The sequence below is a fragment of the Lolium rigidum genome, chromosome 3 (genome assembly GCF_022539505.1).
Source record: "Lolium rigidum isolate FL_2022 chromosome 3, APGP_CSIRO_Lrig_0.1, whole genome shotgun sequence".
Taxonomy (NCBI): domain Eukaryota; kingdom Viridiplantae; phylum Streptophyta; class Magnoliopsida; order Poales; family Poaceae; genus Lolium; species Lolium rigidum.
This window is the reverse complement of record NC_061510.1, coordinates 201,680,728-201,698,444: the sequence shown is the minus strand read 5'-3', so window position 1 is coordinate 201,698,444 and position 17,717 is coordinate 201,680,728. Positions and strand designations below refer to the sequence as shown.

Sequence of the window (17,717 nt, the reverse complement as noted above, 5' to 3'; positions counted from 1 at the left end):
TTTTGTCAACGGTAGTAATAAAGCATATGCATCATGTAAATTATATCTTATAAGTTGCAAGCCTCATGCATAGTGTACTAATAGTGCCCGCACCTTGTCCTAATTAGCTTGGACTACCTGGATTATCACCGCAATACATATGCTTTAACCAAGTTTCACAAAGGGGTACCTCTATGCCGCCTGTACAAAGGTCTAAGGAGAAAGCTCGCATTTGGATTTCTCGCTTTTGATTATTCTCAACTTAGACATCCATACCGGGACAACATAGACAACAGATAATGGACTCCTCTTTTAATGCTTAAGGCATTCAACAACAATTAATTCTTTTCTCATTAGAGACTTGAGGATATTTGTCCAAAACTGAAACTTCCACCATGAATCATGGCTTTAGTTAGCGGCCCAATGTTCTTCTCTCGCAATATGCATGCTCAAACCATTCAACTCAGTGTAGATCGCCCTTACTTCAGACAAGACGAACATGCATAGCAACTCACATGAAATTCAACAACGAATAGTTGATGGCGTTCCCCAGTAAACATGGTTATCGCACCAACTTAATAAGAGATAAAGTACATAATTACATATTCAATACCACAATAGTTTTTAAGCTATTTGTCCCATGAGCTATATATTGCAAAGGTGAATGATGGAATTTTAAAGGTAGCACTCAAGCAATTTACTTTGGAATGGCGGGAAAATACCATGTAGTAGGTAGGTATGGTGGACACAAATGGCATAGTGGTTGGCTCAAGTATTTTGGATGCATGAGAAGTATTCCCTCTCGATACAAGGCTTAGGCTAGCAAGGTTATTTGAAACAAACACAAGGATGAACCGGTGCAGCAAAACTCACATAAAAGACATATTGAAAACATTATAAGACTCTACACCGTCTTCCTTGTTGTTCAAACTCAATACTAGAAATTATCTAGACCTTAGAGAGACCAATTATGCAAACCAAATTTTAGCATGCTCTATGTATTTCTTCATTAATGGGTGCAAAGCATATGATGCAAGAGCTTAAACATGAGCACAACAATTGCCAAGTATCACATTACCCAAGACATTATAGCAATTACTACATGTATCATTTTCCAATTTCAACCATATAACAATTTAACGAAGAGGAAACTTCGCCATGAATATTATGAGCTAAGAACACATGTGTTCATACGAACCAGCGGAGCGTGTCTCTCTCCCACACAAGCATGATGTAATCCAATTTATTCAAACACAAACAAAAACAAAAGCACACAGACGCTCCAAGCAAAGCACATAAGATGTGACCGAATAAAAATATAGTTTCAGGGGAGGAACCTGATAATGTTGTCGATGAAGAAGGGGATGCCTTGGGCATCCCCAAGCTTAGACGCTTGAGTCTTCTTGATATATGCAGGGATGAAACACCGGGGCATCCCCAAGCTTAGAGCTTTCACTCTCCTTGATCATAGTATATCATCCTCCTCTCTTGACCCTTGAAAACTTCCTCCACACCAAACTCGAAACAACTCATTAGAGGGTTAGTGGACAATAAAAAATTAACATGTTCAGAGGTGACACAATCATTCTTAACACTTCTGGACATTGCATAAAGCTACTGGACATTAATGGATCAAAGAAATTCATCCAACATAGCAAAAGAGGCAATGCGAAATAAAAGGCAGAATCTGTCAAAACAGAACAGTCCGTAAAGATGAATTTTATTAGGCCACCAGACTTGCTCAAACGAAAATGCTCAAATTGAATGAAAGTTGCGTACATATCTGAGGATCACTCACGTAAATTGGCATAATTTTCTGAGTTACCTACAGAGAATTAGACCCAGATTCGTGACAGCAAAGAAATCTGTTTCTGCGCGAGTAATCCAAATCTAGTACTTACTTTACTATCAAAGACTTTACTTGGCACAACAAAACACAAAACTAAGATAAGGAGAGGTTGCTACAGTAGTAAACAACTTCCAAGATACAAATATAAAACAAAGTACTGTAGCAAAATAACACATGGGTTATCTCCCAAGAAGTTCTTTTCTTTATAGCCATTAAGATGGGCTCAGCAGTTTTAATGATGCACTCGCAAGAAATAGTACTTGAAGCAAAAGAGAACATCAAGAGGCAAATTCAAAACACATTTAAGTCTAACATGCTTCCTATGCATAGGAATCTTGTAAATAAACAAGTTCATGAAGAGCAAAGTGACAAGCATAGGAAGATAAAACAAGTGTAGCTTCAAAAATTTCAGCACATAGAGAGGTGTTTTAGTAACATGAAAATTTCTACAACCATATTTTCCTCTCTCATAATAACTTTCAGTAGCATCACGAGCAAACTCAACAATATAACTATCACATAAAGCATTCTTATCATGAGTCTCATGCATAAAATTATTACTCTCCACATAAGCATAATCATATTTATTAGTAATAGCGGGAGCAAATTCAACAAAGTAGCTATCATTATTATTCTCATCAAGTGTAGGAGGCATAGTATAATCACAACAAAATTTACTCTCCATAGTAGGTGGCACCAAAAGACCACTATCATTATCATCATAAATAGGAGGCAAAGTATCATCAAAGAAAATTTTCTCCTCAATGCTTGGGGGACTAAAAATATCATGAAAACCAGCTTCCCCAAGCTTAGAACTTTCTATATTATTATCAACAATGGTGTTCAAAGCGTTCATACTAATATTACTACCAGCATGCAAATAAGATTTAATAGGTTTTTTAATTTTCGCATCAAACAATCCATGTTTTAAATCAGGAAATAGAATAAGAAGCTCATTGTTGTCCATTATGCCAAACTAGTGTAAACAAGAAACAAAAAGATGCAATTGCAGGATCTAAAGGAAATAGCTTCGAGCACACACACGACGGCGCCGGAAAAATACTTTACCCGGGACCGTAGTATGAGTGCCTTTTACCTTTCCTCCCGGCAACGGCGCCGAGAAAAGTGCTTGATGTCTATGTTCCCCCTCCTTTCCTGTAGACGGTGTTGGGCCTCCAAGAGCGAGAGGTTTGTAGAACAGCAGCAAGTTTCCCTTAAGTGGATACCCAAGGTTTATCGAACTCAGGGAGGAAGAGGTCAAAGATATCCCTCTCATGCAACCCTGCAACCACAAAGCAAGAAGTCTCTTGTGTCCCCAACACACCAAATAGGTGCACTAGTTCGGCGAAGAGATAGTGAAATACGGGTGGTATGAATATATATGAGCAGTAGCAACGGTGCCGAGAAAAGTGCTTGGCGCGTAATTGATGGTGGTGGTATTGCGAGCAGTAGTAACACGAGTAAAACGAGTAAACAAGCGGTAGTAACTCAGCAGTATTTAGGAACAAGGCCTAGGGATTACACTTTCACTAGTGGACACTCTCAACATTGATCACATAACAGAATAGATAAATGCATACTCTACACTTTTGTTGGATGATGAACACATTGCGTAGGATTACACGAACCCTCAATGCCGGAGTTAACAAGCTCCACAATAATGCTCATATTTAAGTAACCTTTAGTGTAAGATAGATCAACAGACTAAACCAAGTACTAGCATAGCATGCACACTGTCACCTTCATGCATATGTAGGAGGAATAGATCACATCAATATTATCATAGCAATAGTTAACTCCATAATCTACAAGAGATCATGATCATAGCATAAACCAAGTACTAACACGGTGCACACACTGTCACCTTTACACACGTGCAGGAGGAATAGAACTACTTTAATAACATTGCTAGAGTAGCACATAGATAGTAGTGATACAAACACATTGCAATCATAAAGAGATATAAATAAGCACCTCACTATGCCATTCAACAGTGAATAAGTATTCTGTGAAATCTAGCCTAAGAGACCCACACGGTGCACACACTGTCACCTTTACACACGTGGGACGAGGAGTCTCCGGAGATCACATAAGTAAAACTCACTTGACTAGCATAATGACATCTAGATTACAAGCATCATCATATGAATCTCAATCATGTAAGGCAGCTCATGAGATTATTGTATTGAAGCACATAGGAGAGAGATGAACCACATAGCTACGCAGTACGGCCCCGAGCCTCGATGGAGAACTACTCCCTCCTCATGGGAGCGAGCAGCGGTGATGAAGATGGCGGTGGAGATGGCAGCGGTGTCAATGGAGAAGCCTTCCGGGGCACTTCCCCGCTCCGGCAGGTGCCGGAACAGAGATCCTGTCCCCCGGATCTTGGCTTCGCGATGGCGGCGGCTCCGGAAGGTTTTCGTGGGTTTCGTCAATCGTGATAGGGTTTTCCGATCCAGGGGCTTTATATAGGCGAAGAGGCGGCGCCGGAGGGTCGAAGGGCTGGCCAAACCATAGGGGGCGCGGGCCCCCTAGGCCGCGCCAGGGTATGGTGTGGTGGGCTCGTGCCCCCTCCGGTCCCTCTCGTGTGTTCCGGATGCTTCCGGGGATTCTAAGATCTTTGGCGTTGATTTCGTCCGATTCCGAGAATATTTCGTTACTAGGATTTACGAAACCAAAAACAGCAGAAAACGAGAACCGGCACTTCGGCATCTTGTTAATAGGTTAGTTCCAGAAAATGCACGAATATGATATAAAGTGTGCATAAAACATGTAGATAACATCAATAATGTGGCATGGAACATAAGAAATTATCGATACGTCGGAGACGTATCAGCGTGGAGGCGGAACGGCCGGAGTCGGAGCGGCGCGGGAGGGAGAAAGGCGGGGAGAGAGACGGACGCGTGGAAGAAATGGCAGTTGGCCGCTTCGCGCGTGTCGTGTTTATAGCGCGCGCGGCAGATTTCCCGCGCGGGATAGCACGAAAGCGCGCGGGCGGCAAATTTTTTACCGCGCGCACCGTTTTCCCGCCTTCGCTGGAGCAGCGCGGCAGCGCCCGCGCGCGGCAAACCGGCGGTTTTTTTGCCGCGCGGGGCTTTTAGCGCGCCTGTTGGAGATGCTCTAAGGGATCGTTTGGTTGCAGGCTTTCCTGAGGGTTCCCCGTGTTTTCCCGGCCCAGGAAGCCCCGGGCCGAATTGGCCCGGGTCAAATTACCGCGCCGTTTGGCAGACTACGAGGAGAGGAAGCTTGGCCCTTCCGCGTCTTTTCCTGGGCGTCCATTCCGCGAGTCGGGAGGCGTGGATCACATTCCTCGTCTAGCTCTCGTGACAGGGAGGCGGCGCTCCTTCCTCCGGCGACGCTCCTTCCTCCGGCGGCGATCGGACGAGATCTCGGATCGGACGAGATCCTCTACCTCTCTCGCATCTCCCCTCTCCCCTCTCCAAGATCTTCTCCGGCGGCAACTGGAGAGAGCTCAGATCGGGTCGTTTTCCTCGTCCAAGATCTAATCGCCTTCCTCGTCGCCGGCTCAATCTCCTGCTGAAGGTTTGCCCTCTCCTGCTTCTCCTCCTTCCCCTTGTTTTTCTCCCCAGCTCCGACGACGACGGGCCGGCGTGCTAATTAGTTACTTCTCCCGATCTTGTAGTTGTGGTGGGGAAGAAAGGACGAGACGGCGGAAGAAAGGACGGGGTGGCGGAAGAAAGGACGGGTCGGAGGGTGACGACCAAGTACAGTGGCGATTTCATCTTAGGCTGCTGCTCCCTGTTCGTCCACCGCTAGGTACTGGGAGGTATAAATTATCTTCGTTCTTTTCCTATGTCTTTCAAGTGCATCTAGTACAAGCTAGCTAGTGTGTTTTCTGATAGATGTAGCAAGCTAGAGGTACTGCTCCTTGATGGATCGATTGAGCTCACAAATTGTGGCTATCTAGTGGATTTTAGGACACCAAACATCCAGTTGGTTGCAGAGAATTTCATAAATAACTTAAACAAATGACTTAGCTGTTCTAGGTCTATGAATATATTCGTAGCTAGATGCTACACACCTCACCGCACCGACGGGATATGTGTTCCATCGATTGCCCCAATGCAATTCTACATATTAAAAAACAGAAAACGTGGTATTTTATTAAAAAATAGTTGTGGACAAGTCTAAAAAAGATTGATGAAGTAGATATATGTATAGGTTTGTAGCGACCGATTGTACCGACGCTATAACCGATTGTAGCGTCGGGCGTTGTGAGGTCGGACGCTTAGAGAATATAAGATTTTCTGGTGTTTATTTTGGTACGCTTAAGCGCCTTCCTAAGCGTTCAGGCTTGTTTGGTTGCAACCCATCCCGGAGGGTTCCCCTCCCTTTCCCCGGCCTCCCATTCCCATGGTCCAATTTCCTCGGTTAAGCCCACATGTCCATTTGGACGACCGCGAGCCAGAGTTTCCAGGTCGATTCCACGTCCATCCCCGGGAGACGGTTCCACTAGTCGAGAGGTGGGGAAAGGATTCCTCGTCTCGCTCTCGCGACTCAGAGGCGGTGACACTCGGAGCGACAGCTCCGGTCCCGACGCCTCCCCACCTCCGGCGACCGCAGTGGATCTCTCCCTGAGCGCATCGTCCAAGACCCTCCCCGATAGCATCGTTTCTCTCCTCTGCCATCTATCCCCTCTCTGGCGGTTGTCTTTCTCCTCCCAAGATCTGCTCAGGCGTACATCTTCAGTTCACTCCGGCGAAGACGACGGCCGGTGGTCGTGGTTCTCTTTGTCCTCCGTCAACGTAGGTTTGTCCCCTACGCCTCCCCTCGTTTTGATTTTTCTAGGTCATGTCTCAGTCCTTGCACTGATGAGTAGCTGCTCCAGATCTAGGAACATGAGCACTGCCTCCTTGTTAGATTTCTTTCTGTTTTTTAGCTTAGTTCTGTATATACTCGTTGTGCTTCTCCAGATCTAGAGATCTTTGTGCTGCTCCACATCTTAACATTACCTGGATTGTATCTCAGTTCAGCGCTACACTTCATGTATTCGTGGCTAGTATGCATACTGTTATGTCAATGAGCCATGATCGTTCATGTCTGCTTGATGGATTATATATTCTGGAGTTTCAATCAATTACCACAGTAGAATACTGCTAGTTTATTACCAATCTTGGGAGTGAATCTCCAGAGAATTTAGCATCATGTGCAGTAGGAAGTAATATGCAAATTTACTCTGAAAATATTCTGCAGCAGAACAGCTACCTTATAATATGCTGCTAATTATAACAGTGCATTCTTGTTCAGAGTGAACTTTCTTGCAACAAATGGTTATTTGAAATGGTTATTGCACTCTAGCTATCTGCTAATTAAAACAGTGCATTCTTGTTAATATTTTGGAAAACTAATACAGTACTAGTAGGATTTTGTACTCGTTTCTTGCACTCTGGAAGATGATCGATGATTCACAATTGTGTGGCATCTTCTTGCATTGTTCCTTTCTCCAGGGAACATACATGATCAAATTAACACACTACTGCTACCTGCTAGTATGGATATATGATCAAATTTTGGTTGCTAGGACATTCATTTTCCTAATTCTGGTTGGTAGGCAATTTCACCGCAGCAATATGTTTGGCCAACAATAACCTGTGACCTATTTTTCTTTTCTTGTCAGCCTGATGGTACCTTACTAATATATTCTTCTTTTCTTGTCAGCCTTGTGTGAACTTGCTTCAGATTTAAGCTCTGTGGTTGGTCTCCTTTTTCTGGATTAATTGTTTCGGAGTCGACAGTATACTTTCTGTAATTACTTGTAGATTAGATTTTTGTATCGCTAGTGCTTACTGTATCTTGTCTGTTCATAGAGAAGGAATAGTAGTTTAGCTAGAAAATGGTGATGCTAGTAGACTGTACTAGTAGTCATATGACATGCTCTGCCTTTGCTGATTGGTTGTACTAGTAGTCATATGACATGCTAGTAGACTGAATACTCCTATCTGTTTTCAATATATTTTGAAGACGGATGATCCACCGGGGGAGGAGTAGAAGAAGGCCATGCAAAAAAGCTCTCAAAGTAGTCATATGACATGCTAGTAGACTGAATACTCCTATCTGTTTTCAATATATTTTGAAGACGGATGATCCACCGGGGGAGGAGTAAAATTTTGAATATAGTGCATATATGTTCCTTATACTCCTATCTAAAGTTGAGTGAAAATTCTCAATTGTACGTTGTACTTTGGTGTAGCTTTATACCCGCAGATGCTGCTCTGTGTTGGTGCCAACCTGGGTAGCTCTAACCAGTATATTATGAACGTGTTTCTTCTAAAATTATCTATGGATTTAGTTTTCAGGTTTTCACGGACGTTTTATACCACTTGAAAATCAGTTCTGTCATGAGTTATTTTAGGTTCTTCATAATTCAGTGCAAAAAACACATAACCAATTATTTTGTATGCAGACAAACTAAAAATGTATTGAGTAAGATAGTAGTAGTATTCCATGATTATCTGTAGGAGCGGATCTAAGGGAGGGGTTAGCTTTTCATGATTCAGTTTGGCTGGTTAGGAAAGGTTTGATTTGTGGTAGACTTTTTCAATGTGGACGTGCAATAATTGTTGTGCCGCCAGCCATATGGTTGCGTGCATTACATTATATTTCCAAACTTTTTTTACTTCCACTGATTCTTTGTATCTAATATTTCAGTTGTAGCCTGCTGCAATGACAGTCCAGCTGGCAGAGGGGCATATAGGTATTAGAAGCAACAGCTGTTTTAATTGCTAGAATGCATATGTCCAACTCTTAATTATTCTATTTCTGTCTCTGCAGTTCATTTCACATCAGAACAGTGCCGTCTGTTAAGAATTGTAACAAACAACCCGCAGGATTACTGTTCGTGGCGTGCACTAGTTGATACTGTTGCAGATGAAGTTAGTGATGCTGATGGAAAGGGGAAGAGGGTACCCTATCTACATTTTGATACCTTGTTTCAGATGCATTTATGATATATATTTATATTTGTTTGCGATTCTGTCTTTAATTATTTAAATTGGATAAGGACATACTAGGTCTGTGCTCTGCTTTGGTACCCTATCTACATTTTGATACCTTGTTTCAGATGCATTTATGATATATATTTATATTTGTTTGCGATTCTGTCTTTAATTATTTAAATTGGATAAGGACATACTAGGTCTGTGCTCTGCTTTGTATGGGTTTCTCTTACCAGTATTACTTCCTTTTATTCTTATGCAGCAAATGAAATTATATGTGGTTTTCTATCTGCTCCGCATGGAGTTCCCCTGTAACTACACCGATTTTGATGAATTTGCAAAGCTCAATAGCGAGTTCGTGGTAGGAGATGATATGCTGGAAAAGTATCACAACGATGCTGTTGATACTTTACACTCATTAGAGCGTTGGGAAAGATTCTGCGATCTTGCCTTATTAAGAGAACATGAGTCAACCAGCGGGTAACCATTGGTGCTTCATTTTTTTACTTTATTTCCTAATGTGTTTTTCAAGTTATATACCCTTTTCCTTTATTGCAGGTTCTTTGAAGAAGCAATCCGGCATGTCGGATCATATTATCAGTCAGATAACCTTTGGCGCTCATATATAGAGTATGAAACAAGAAACGAGAATTTGATTACCGTTGGTCAATTATACACATCTCTGCTTTCTTGTCCTGTTCGTGGGATTGAAACTTTTTTCGCCCAGTAAGTACACCTGAACATGGTTTGTACTTTCTCACTGCTCCATTCGCTGCTATAGCTGAGATTGTATTGAATCCTCTATGTGTGTTATTAAAAATCTGCAAGGGTATGTGATAGGATACATTTGACATTAGTTTCAAGGTCAGATTGTGCCCAAAGGTATAATAATGGATTAGTATGTTAGGACATGCAGGACTTGAACTCTTTATTCCATCTTATAAGGAAAGAGGGACCCAGGGTTTCATGAATTGGATACCAGTCTAAGCCTTTTGTGACAAGTCTAGATCTTGTGTCGATAGAGAATATTACAGAGCTTTATTTAAGATTGTTTTTGCTCATTTCTGTGATTATTGTTTTGTTTTTGGCTTATACTGTTATGTGGTGATTTTTCCAGATTCAAGATATTCGTTGAGAAACATTCGCTTATGGAGATTCTTTCTTCTAGCGAGTTCTCAAAGTTCAATGAAAAATCAGAATATATTGAATCAAGGGAGGCACTATTCCGCAGTTCAGAACAACAGTTACTCGAAACTAAAATATTTGAAGACCTTATTGTACCTGATTCAGAAGCAGAGACTTTGGATGAACAAATAACTTCCAACTGGTTTTCATATTTAAATTTCCTGAAAGAAAAAGGCAATCGTCCCAAGGTATGTTGTATTTACTAGATATGTTTTTTTTTTCCTTCTTTATTTTATTTCAGATTCTCCCTGTTTTGCAATATTCCCAGGTGATTGCTCTATATAACAGAGCTTCATGTCAATTGCATAGTTATCCAGATTTTTGGATAAGCTATGTGGAATATTTGATGAGCTTAGGAGAGAAGAAAATGGCTACAGAGCAACTAGATTTTGCCATTAAGTATCCTCTTAAGGTAATATATTATATAGTGCCACTGCATAGAATATCACCGATAGTTATTTTATTCTTGCCCCATAGCATAGGCGAGTAAGGATGTGCTACATGCTAATAGACGTTACATTTCTCCGAATTGTTGAGCCTTCTCCTCACCCATGTTAACAAGAATCATACAAGACTTGTGATAATACACATATATTCTTACCAGATTATATTGCAACAAACTTTATTGTAAGAAAATCTGTTACATTTTCCATCAGTATTATGCATTCTTAAATTCAAATCTGATACACATATAGAATTTGAATGATATTTATTTATTTATTTTCTTGTAGAGAAATGTCTCTTTGCAACTGTATAGTGCTAAATTTGGGATTGCTAATAATGATCTGGACAGAGCACGCAATGCTTATGTGCTGACTCATTCGATTCTCTCTCCGAACCACCCTGGAGCTATTGAAGGCCATGCCTTGATAGAACTACGCAGGGTAATAATCCAAATAACTGACCAATATTATGTAAGTTCAGTTTTAATTTCTCTACTTTTGCAGAAATGTGATGGCAGCCAGATTTTCAAGAACGCAATTGAATCTGAGAAGAAGAAAGGCAACACTGAACTTTTGCCAAATCTTTTAATTAGATATGGGTATTTTGCACTTTCGGTAGGCTCCATGGTCAACCTAGTTTATTGACGTTGTTATTACTCTATATGCATTTCCTTATTTTTTTAATATATATTGAATTTTTGTAGGCTGGTATTCGTGTTAGCTTTGATGAAGTTATCGGAGAACTCTCTGTTCTGGATAATTTATCATCAGCAACCATTCTATCGGCAATTTCTCTGTGTTCCTTTAATGGGTTCAAAGCTGCAGATCAAATTTCAAAACTAGATGGAATGGTGGACACTTTTATTCATAATAGGCCTTTGACCAATCAGGAGAAAAAAAAAGCATTGTCCTCTTCTTACTTAGAGGTATTAATGTATCTTTTCTCGTTGTTTACTTTTCTGCAATAAGTTTACTGTGCACCATACTTACAAATTGTCTATGTCAGTTTCTCCACACTAATGGGCACACCTCTTTCCTCGAGAAGGCCACTTCAAGGCACGAACTTATCGTTTCACAAAATGGAGGTTCTGAAAAAGATTCTCTAAAGATAAGAAAGATGTGTCACCAAGATGCTGGGTTGATCGATGATGATCTTACTGTTCTTGATCTTAATCAGTTTTTGAACACTTTTGTCCTTGTCAAAGATTCTGATTATTCGACTCAATTGGGGCAGTTTAAAATAACAAAGGTGTTACCCATTGGTACACGCTTGCTTGCTGCAATTGTCAAGGCAAAGCTGAAAAGGCACAGGCGCTTACGCAGCTGGGGGGGACAGCTGGACGCGAAGGACATATTTATCATGTATGATGGATCTGAATTATCTGCCATACTCTGCAGCATTAGAAAAGATTGTTCCTCTGATCTCTCACATGCTAACTTTCTGCTGGACTGGATTGCTGTGAAGAAGTGTCTTACTCCTGCTTTTACTTCAAAGCAGACTGGTTTCCTGCCACGCTACTTTGTAGACTTCTTTGAGAGGTTGATAGAAAGAGTTCCTGCAAATCTGTTATCCCATATTGAGTCCAGAGAGCTGTATTTTTTCCAGATAAGTTGTAGTATGTTCCTTTCAACACCAGGTGCCAGGTCGAAGTTTGTTTGTGATCTCTACAAGTGCTTCCGCGATGTATTTTACAAAAGTGAGGCGCAGTTTAATTCCATATTTGATACTGCTAAAATGTCAAATCTGGGTCCAGCTAGTGTCTCTCATCATCCAGTATTACAGAGAGTGGTAAATCATGGTCAGAGGGTTGATTTTGAACCTCGCAATATAGAGGTATCTACTCCGTCGAAACTGGTTTCAGAGAACCGGCATCTTGATGCTCACGGATCAGAAGCGGCCAAGGTTTGTGTGTTCCTTGTCCTTAATGATTGTTGGTTGTTTCTACCAGTTATAAACATCCTCATGATCTTGCTTAATAATCAGTCTATAGGAAAACCAATTAAAAGGTTAGAAGAACTTGTGGATATCTTCGATCAGAGTAGCGGCACCGACTTCTGTGGTATAGTTTGGGACCTTTGTCGAAACATACATCGTGATGAGATGTAAGTCTTAATTTTTAAGGCGCAGTTTTATTTTTTATTCCCTGTATATTAATTTAGTGCCTTTCTTCACAGGCTAGAAGAGGCATGTGTTGCATTTTCAAGCAATGTTGTAGAGCCGCCAAGATCAAATCCATTTCTGCCACATTTACAACCCAAGCCGAGACCTGGCATCACTGAGAGTGGCTGCTTGGTGACGGCAGAGCTGTGCCACCAGAGAAACAAGAATGTCAGTTGTGTGCTGTGGTTTGGAAATGTTGATTTCTCGGGGAATGAAGTCAACATATTTCACGAGCTCTCTTCATTTGGCAAGGTAGGCTTAGATATGCCCCGCGTGGCACGCCTGATCCATTTTCTTGCGATAATTACCCGTGTCTAGCTCCCTGATTTGGGGATGCATTAGTTTTGATTGAATTGAATGATTTCTATTCTAGTTGGGTTAATTCAGGCGTGTTAGTATTGCTATCTATTTGATACTTCCTCGCTTGTAGGCCAACACGAGTTGTTCATATTGTCTGTCTTTCGAGTCATGGGGGTTCTTGAGCTTAGGGTTGTTGATAGGCCAGCATGGCCTGAAATGGCTTATAAGCTTATAACTACGAGTTATAGTCATTACCTGATTCCTCATATTAAACTCACGATGAGTTATTGTCCTTTGCATCTTATTCGATGTTGTAAGATAATGTCTTGTGTTAGCATCCTTGCTCAAGTGAATGACTGGTGTGATTGATTTGACCAAGTGAAAGCAATAATTATTTGTTGAAATTTGTCACTGCAGTTATGCCAACATTAATCTTCTAGACCTATTTTCTTCACCATTGAGAATTGCCTTGTTGTAAGGTATATTATGTGATTTAATTAGCTTAGAAATGCAGAATTTTGAGAATTGCTAGGGATACCATTGAGAACTATTGGATGCTTTTTGGCATTTCGCTACATTTTCAGTTAATTGTTTCAGTGCAGCAGGATACATTTTATGCGAATTAATACAGCAACAATTTGTCATTCGTCAGTTACACATCTGTTACCAGGGGGCCACTAATACAGCAATCTTTTGTCATTCGTCAGGGGTACACAACCATTTTTTTTTGTTTGCTTGTTGATTGCAGGTAAAAACTCTAAGGTTGAGAAGAAACGTTCTTACTGGTCTTCCTGAGGGTGATGGTTTCGTTGAATTCAACTCACACAAAGAAGCTCAAAATGTTTTGCGGAACTGGAATCAAAGGAAGGATACCAAGCCTTGGGTAATGGAATGGGCTACATTTAGCTGCAGCAGGGGTTGCTTTGAGTCTAAGCAGGGGAAGTGTATACTAGTGCATAATCTTAGAACAGAAGTCAATGATTATATTCTGCAAGAGAAATTCCGTCAGTATCCATCTTTCGCTGGGGCGGTGGTGGCTAGGGATTTGAAGACCGGCTTGTCTCAGGGTTACGGATTTGTGAAGTTCTCCAATGAAGCTGATCACATAAGTGCACTAGGGGCAGAGAATAATAAAGAGTGCTTAGGAATGCCCATGATAGTAGTCGATCATAAGCCAAGAGGTAGTGATTGTAATTGACTATGATGGTGTATACCTTCAGTATGGAATCACTAATAAAGTTTTTTTTTTTAAATAATACAGTTGGTTTTGTATCGACGTGCGCAATTGTTGACAAACGGCCAGATCTCAATCATTGGGTTGGTTCCTATCAACATGCGCATGTCCAGTCATATGGTTGTGATGGTGGTCATGATAATTTTCTCAAGAAGGTATGCATTTTCATCCATTCTGTCACCTATGCGAAGCATTTCGGCATTTTATAATAAGTTGCGAGAAATGAACATTCAAAGTTTGCTTATTTTCTGAATATATCCTACTTATATTGAATGAGAGCAACACTTCAAAATTGAGAAAGATATGCATTAGAATATTTCATCTCTAGGTAAGTCAAGAAACTAGCTGACTCAGTTATTTACTCTTTATGTCAATGATAGCGAAAGATAAATATTTGCCCTGATAAAATAAAATAAAATTTTTGAAGAATGAAAGTATTGAGGACTATATCCACATTTATCTGTGTTTCCCAGTCAGCTTTATGCTTCCAGCCGTGTGAGCTGGCAGCATCTTGGCAACCTCCAGGAAGCTCTCTTTTCTCTTAGGTTTGGTAGTACAAAAAGCAACACGGTGAAGGACCTTTTAAATTCATTTAACTAGCAAATTCAAACCATCCCTAACAATTAGGTTCAAATTATGCGCAAGTGCACAACGCATATGCAAAAGCTTTGCTAGTTATTATTATCATAAACAGAGATGCGTCCTCCCGCGGCCCTATCATCACTCTTGCTTGGTGCCAGCAGCGTCTGTGCAGTTTGTGCATCCTCTTCCCCATGGTTTCTAAGGCGTCGCCTTAGGGACGCTTAGGCGGTAGAGCGACCTGGCTGAGACTTATTATTTTGCCCACTTAGGCGGTAAGGCGGGGGTTGAATTCCTTAGGATGCCTTAATAACCTTGCTCTTCCCGTATGGTGCCTCATCCGGAGATCAGACCCCTACTAGCTGGGGTCACCCTGGCTTGATCTGGCATTCCATCCAGCCATTGCGCTACCATTGAATAAGTGAAGCTGGATCAGGGTGAGGGAGGCGAGATCCTGCCAGGGCCAAGCTGTGTACTTGATGTCCTTGTCTCCCAGGTGGGCACAGCCCCCTCTATGAGGTTCGGTGCCGGCAGCGGCAGTTCTGCTCGTGTTCCTGTCACGGTACATTTGTCATTCCCAAACTAGATTCATAGGAACAGAAGAACAGGACCTACGAAGGGAATCACGAATTTGCCCAGAACTGGCTAGGGTTTATCGATATAATGTATTTTGAAATGAATGTGTAGTGTTTTAGTTTGTCTTCAGATGAATGACATATAGCAAGATAAGATTACAATTGGACAAGCTGCTGCTTTTGTAGCAGGCCAGCTAATGACAGACTTAACGTTAACAGGTAAACGGTAGATGTAATAATGGTGGAGAAGCCCCCATATCATGGCTGGTAGAGAGTGTCGAGAGTGCTAATGCTTCTATTCTCGCCCGTAATTCAAATCTTGGTGGCTTTAAGGAACAAATAACCTAGCCCACATATGTGTGGTAATAAACTAGGAGCCCATTGATTCTTGAGGGCACAGTTTGCTGAATTCTTGAGGGCACAGTTTGCTGGCAACATATATTTTAAAGGAATTATTCTTTTCTTTTCCACAAGCAGAGCTCATATTTGTAAATCTCTGATCAAATTACAGTAAAATGCATGACTTTTAAGTTTTTTTTTTTAACTCGGTAAATTTAAAAATCTTATACTCTTCCAGATTGATGGTCTTGACAGTCATGTTCATGTCATGGAGGGATCTTATGAGCAAACAAGTGTGGAGAAGTAAGTAATTAGACTCATGTTCATTGGTTTTTTTATACAGTACTTTCTAATCTGTATTCAAGTAATTAGACTCATGTTTATTGGTTATTTTATATAGTACCTTCTAATCTGTGTCCTCTTTCTCTTTTAATATAGGATGAATCAGGCTTATGTTACTGGCCCCGGTAGAGCTGTACTAGGATGGGAGATGAAGCTCAAATCCTAGTAAACTAGGTTAACTTTCCGCTCATAATGTCACTTTTGGTTTGTACTTGCTAGTGACGCAAATTGCTGTGTTTGTTTTGATGAGGCGCAGTTGAGTAATCATAAAACCATGCTCTAACCTGACTGTAATCGAAGTACAGTACATCAGATGAGATTTTTCGTTTCTGATGAACCCGATATTTTTTCTGTGGAACAAATGCGAAGTTAAAGTTTAGTTTGGTGTGTTGTCAGCTCTGTTCTAGGAAGTTTCAACTTATCTAACAACATGCAGTGGTGTTGTTTCATTGAGGGGTTAACAAAGTTGTAATGTTAATTGAAATGTTTTATATAGTACTTTCTAATCTGTGTTCTCTTTCTCTTTTAATATAGGATGAACCAGTCTTATGTTACTGGCCCTGGTAGAGCTGTACTAGGATGGGAGATGAAGCTCAAATCCTAGTAAACTAGGTTAACTTTCCGCTCATAATGTCACTTTTGGTTTGCTCTTCTCACTTGCTAGTAAGATGCAAATCGCTGTGTTTGTTTTGATGTGGCGCAGTTGAGTCGCTTAATCATAAAACCATGCTCTAACCTGACTGTAATTGACGTACAGCATCAGATGAGATTTGTCGTTTCTAACGAACCTGATATTTTTTCTGTGGAAGAAATGAGAAGTTAAAGTTTAGTTTGGTGTGTTGTCAGCTCTGTTCTAGGAAGTTTCAACTTATCTAACAACATGCAGTGGCGTTGTTTCATTGAGGGGTTAACAAAGTTGCAATGTTAATTGAAAGGGTTGCAGATCTGAAAGATTGGTTGGTATGACTGATACAAATTTGCTCAATATGACCCGAGTTCTTCAAAAAGGGACCAGGAATTATTATATGGGTTATGCTCCAGGGTTTGGGATTTTAACTTAAAAAATGTTGAGCAATGCATGTTCTTGACCATTGGGCGTGTCTAGGGGAAGCACACTGGTTCTGTTTAGCTCTTGTAAAATGTTTGGATGTCACACGTTGAACAATTGCAGGATTATCGTAACTGCTTACCTGTCAACAGAAAATGGGTGCAACCCACCTTGTTTAATTTTACCTCCGTTCAAAAATAAGTGTCTCGTTTTTCTTTTAGATTTGGATGTATCTAGACATGTTTTAGTTATAGATACATCAGTATGTAGAAAAATTAAGATACTTATTTTTAGATGGAGGGAGTTTTGCTTTCATTCTAAATTAATTGACTTAGCTTTGTTTAGATCTGCATGTATGTGCAGACTAAAACGTATCTAGATACACACTTATCTAGACAAAGTTGATTTTTCTGCATGTATGTCCTAACGCTCGCTAGGTTGGTTTTCCTGCTAGGCCCAAATCCCACTATCCTGAGATTTCCTCTAGCGTCGACGCAAAGTGAAACGCTGGCGTTAAGCCTTTCTTTCTTTCCCTCAACAGCCTGTTTTGACTAGCGGGAAAAATAAGCGCCAGCGTTGGAAGGCTCGGGGCGCTAGGAACCGATTTTTTTGTCATTATTTTTTTCTTACTTAACTGTTTAGCTAAGACTAATCACAATGCATAGTACCATATAAAAGTATCATGCATATGATACTACTATATGTTACTATCTCCACAATGCATGGT

At 40.8% G+C, this 17,717-nt stretch overlaps 1 protein-coding gene across 5 annotated transcripts; it reads left to right on the top strand.

Moving 5' to 3' along the window:
• The first annotated feature begins 6,277 nt into the window (after positions 1 to 6,277).
• On the top strand, positions 6,278 to 16,783 carry LOC124702901. Of its 5 annotated transcripts, none has more exons than XM_047235082.1 (18): positions 6,278 to 6,598; positions 8,498 to 8,543; positions 8,621 to 8,751; positions 9,047 to 9,264; positions 9,343 to 9,510; positions 9,902 to 10,157; positions 10,211 to 10,381; positions 10,701 to 10,853; positions 10,917 to 11,027; positions 11,117 to 11,338; positions 11,419 to 12,315; positions 12,397 to 12,515; positions 12,588 to 12,825; positions 13,622 to 14,054; positions 14,135 to 14,262; positions 15,839 to 15,903; positions 16,039 to 16,116; positions 16,477 to 16,783. In XM_047235082.1, exons 2-17 carry the CDS (start codon positions 8,513 to 8,515, stop codon positions 16,106 to 16,108), a joined length of 3,411 nt encoding a protein of 1,136 aa, XP_047091038.1. In that variant the 5' UTR covers positions 6,278 to 6,598; positions 8,498 to 8,512; the 3' UTR covers positions 16,109 to 16,116; positions 16,477 to 16,783. The 5 variants fall into 5 exon arrangements, with proteins under 5 accessions (XP_047091038.1, XP_047091036.1, XP_047091037.1 ...); XM_047235080.1 differs by lacking the exon at positions 16,477 to 16,783 and adding an exon at positions 7,508 to 7,542 and having other exon boundaries at positions 16,039 to 16,321; XM_047235081.1 differs by lacking the exon at positions 16,477 to 16,783 and having other exon boundaries at positions 6,278 to 6,594; positions 16,039 to 16,321.
• Positions 16,784 to 17,717: the final 934 nt, after the last annotated feature.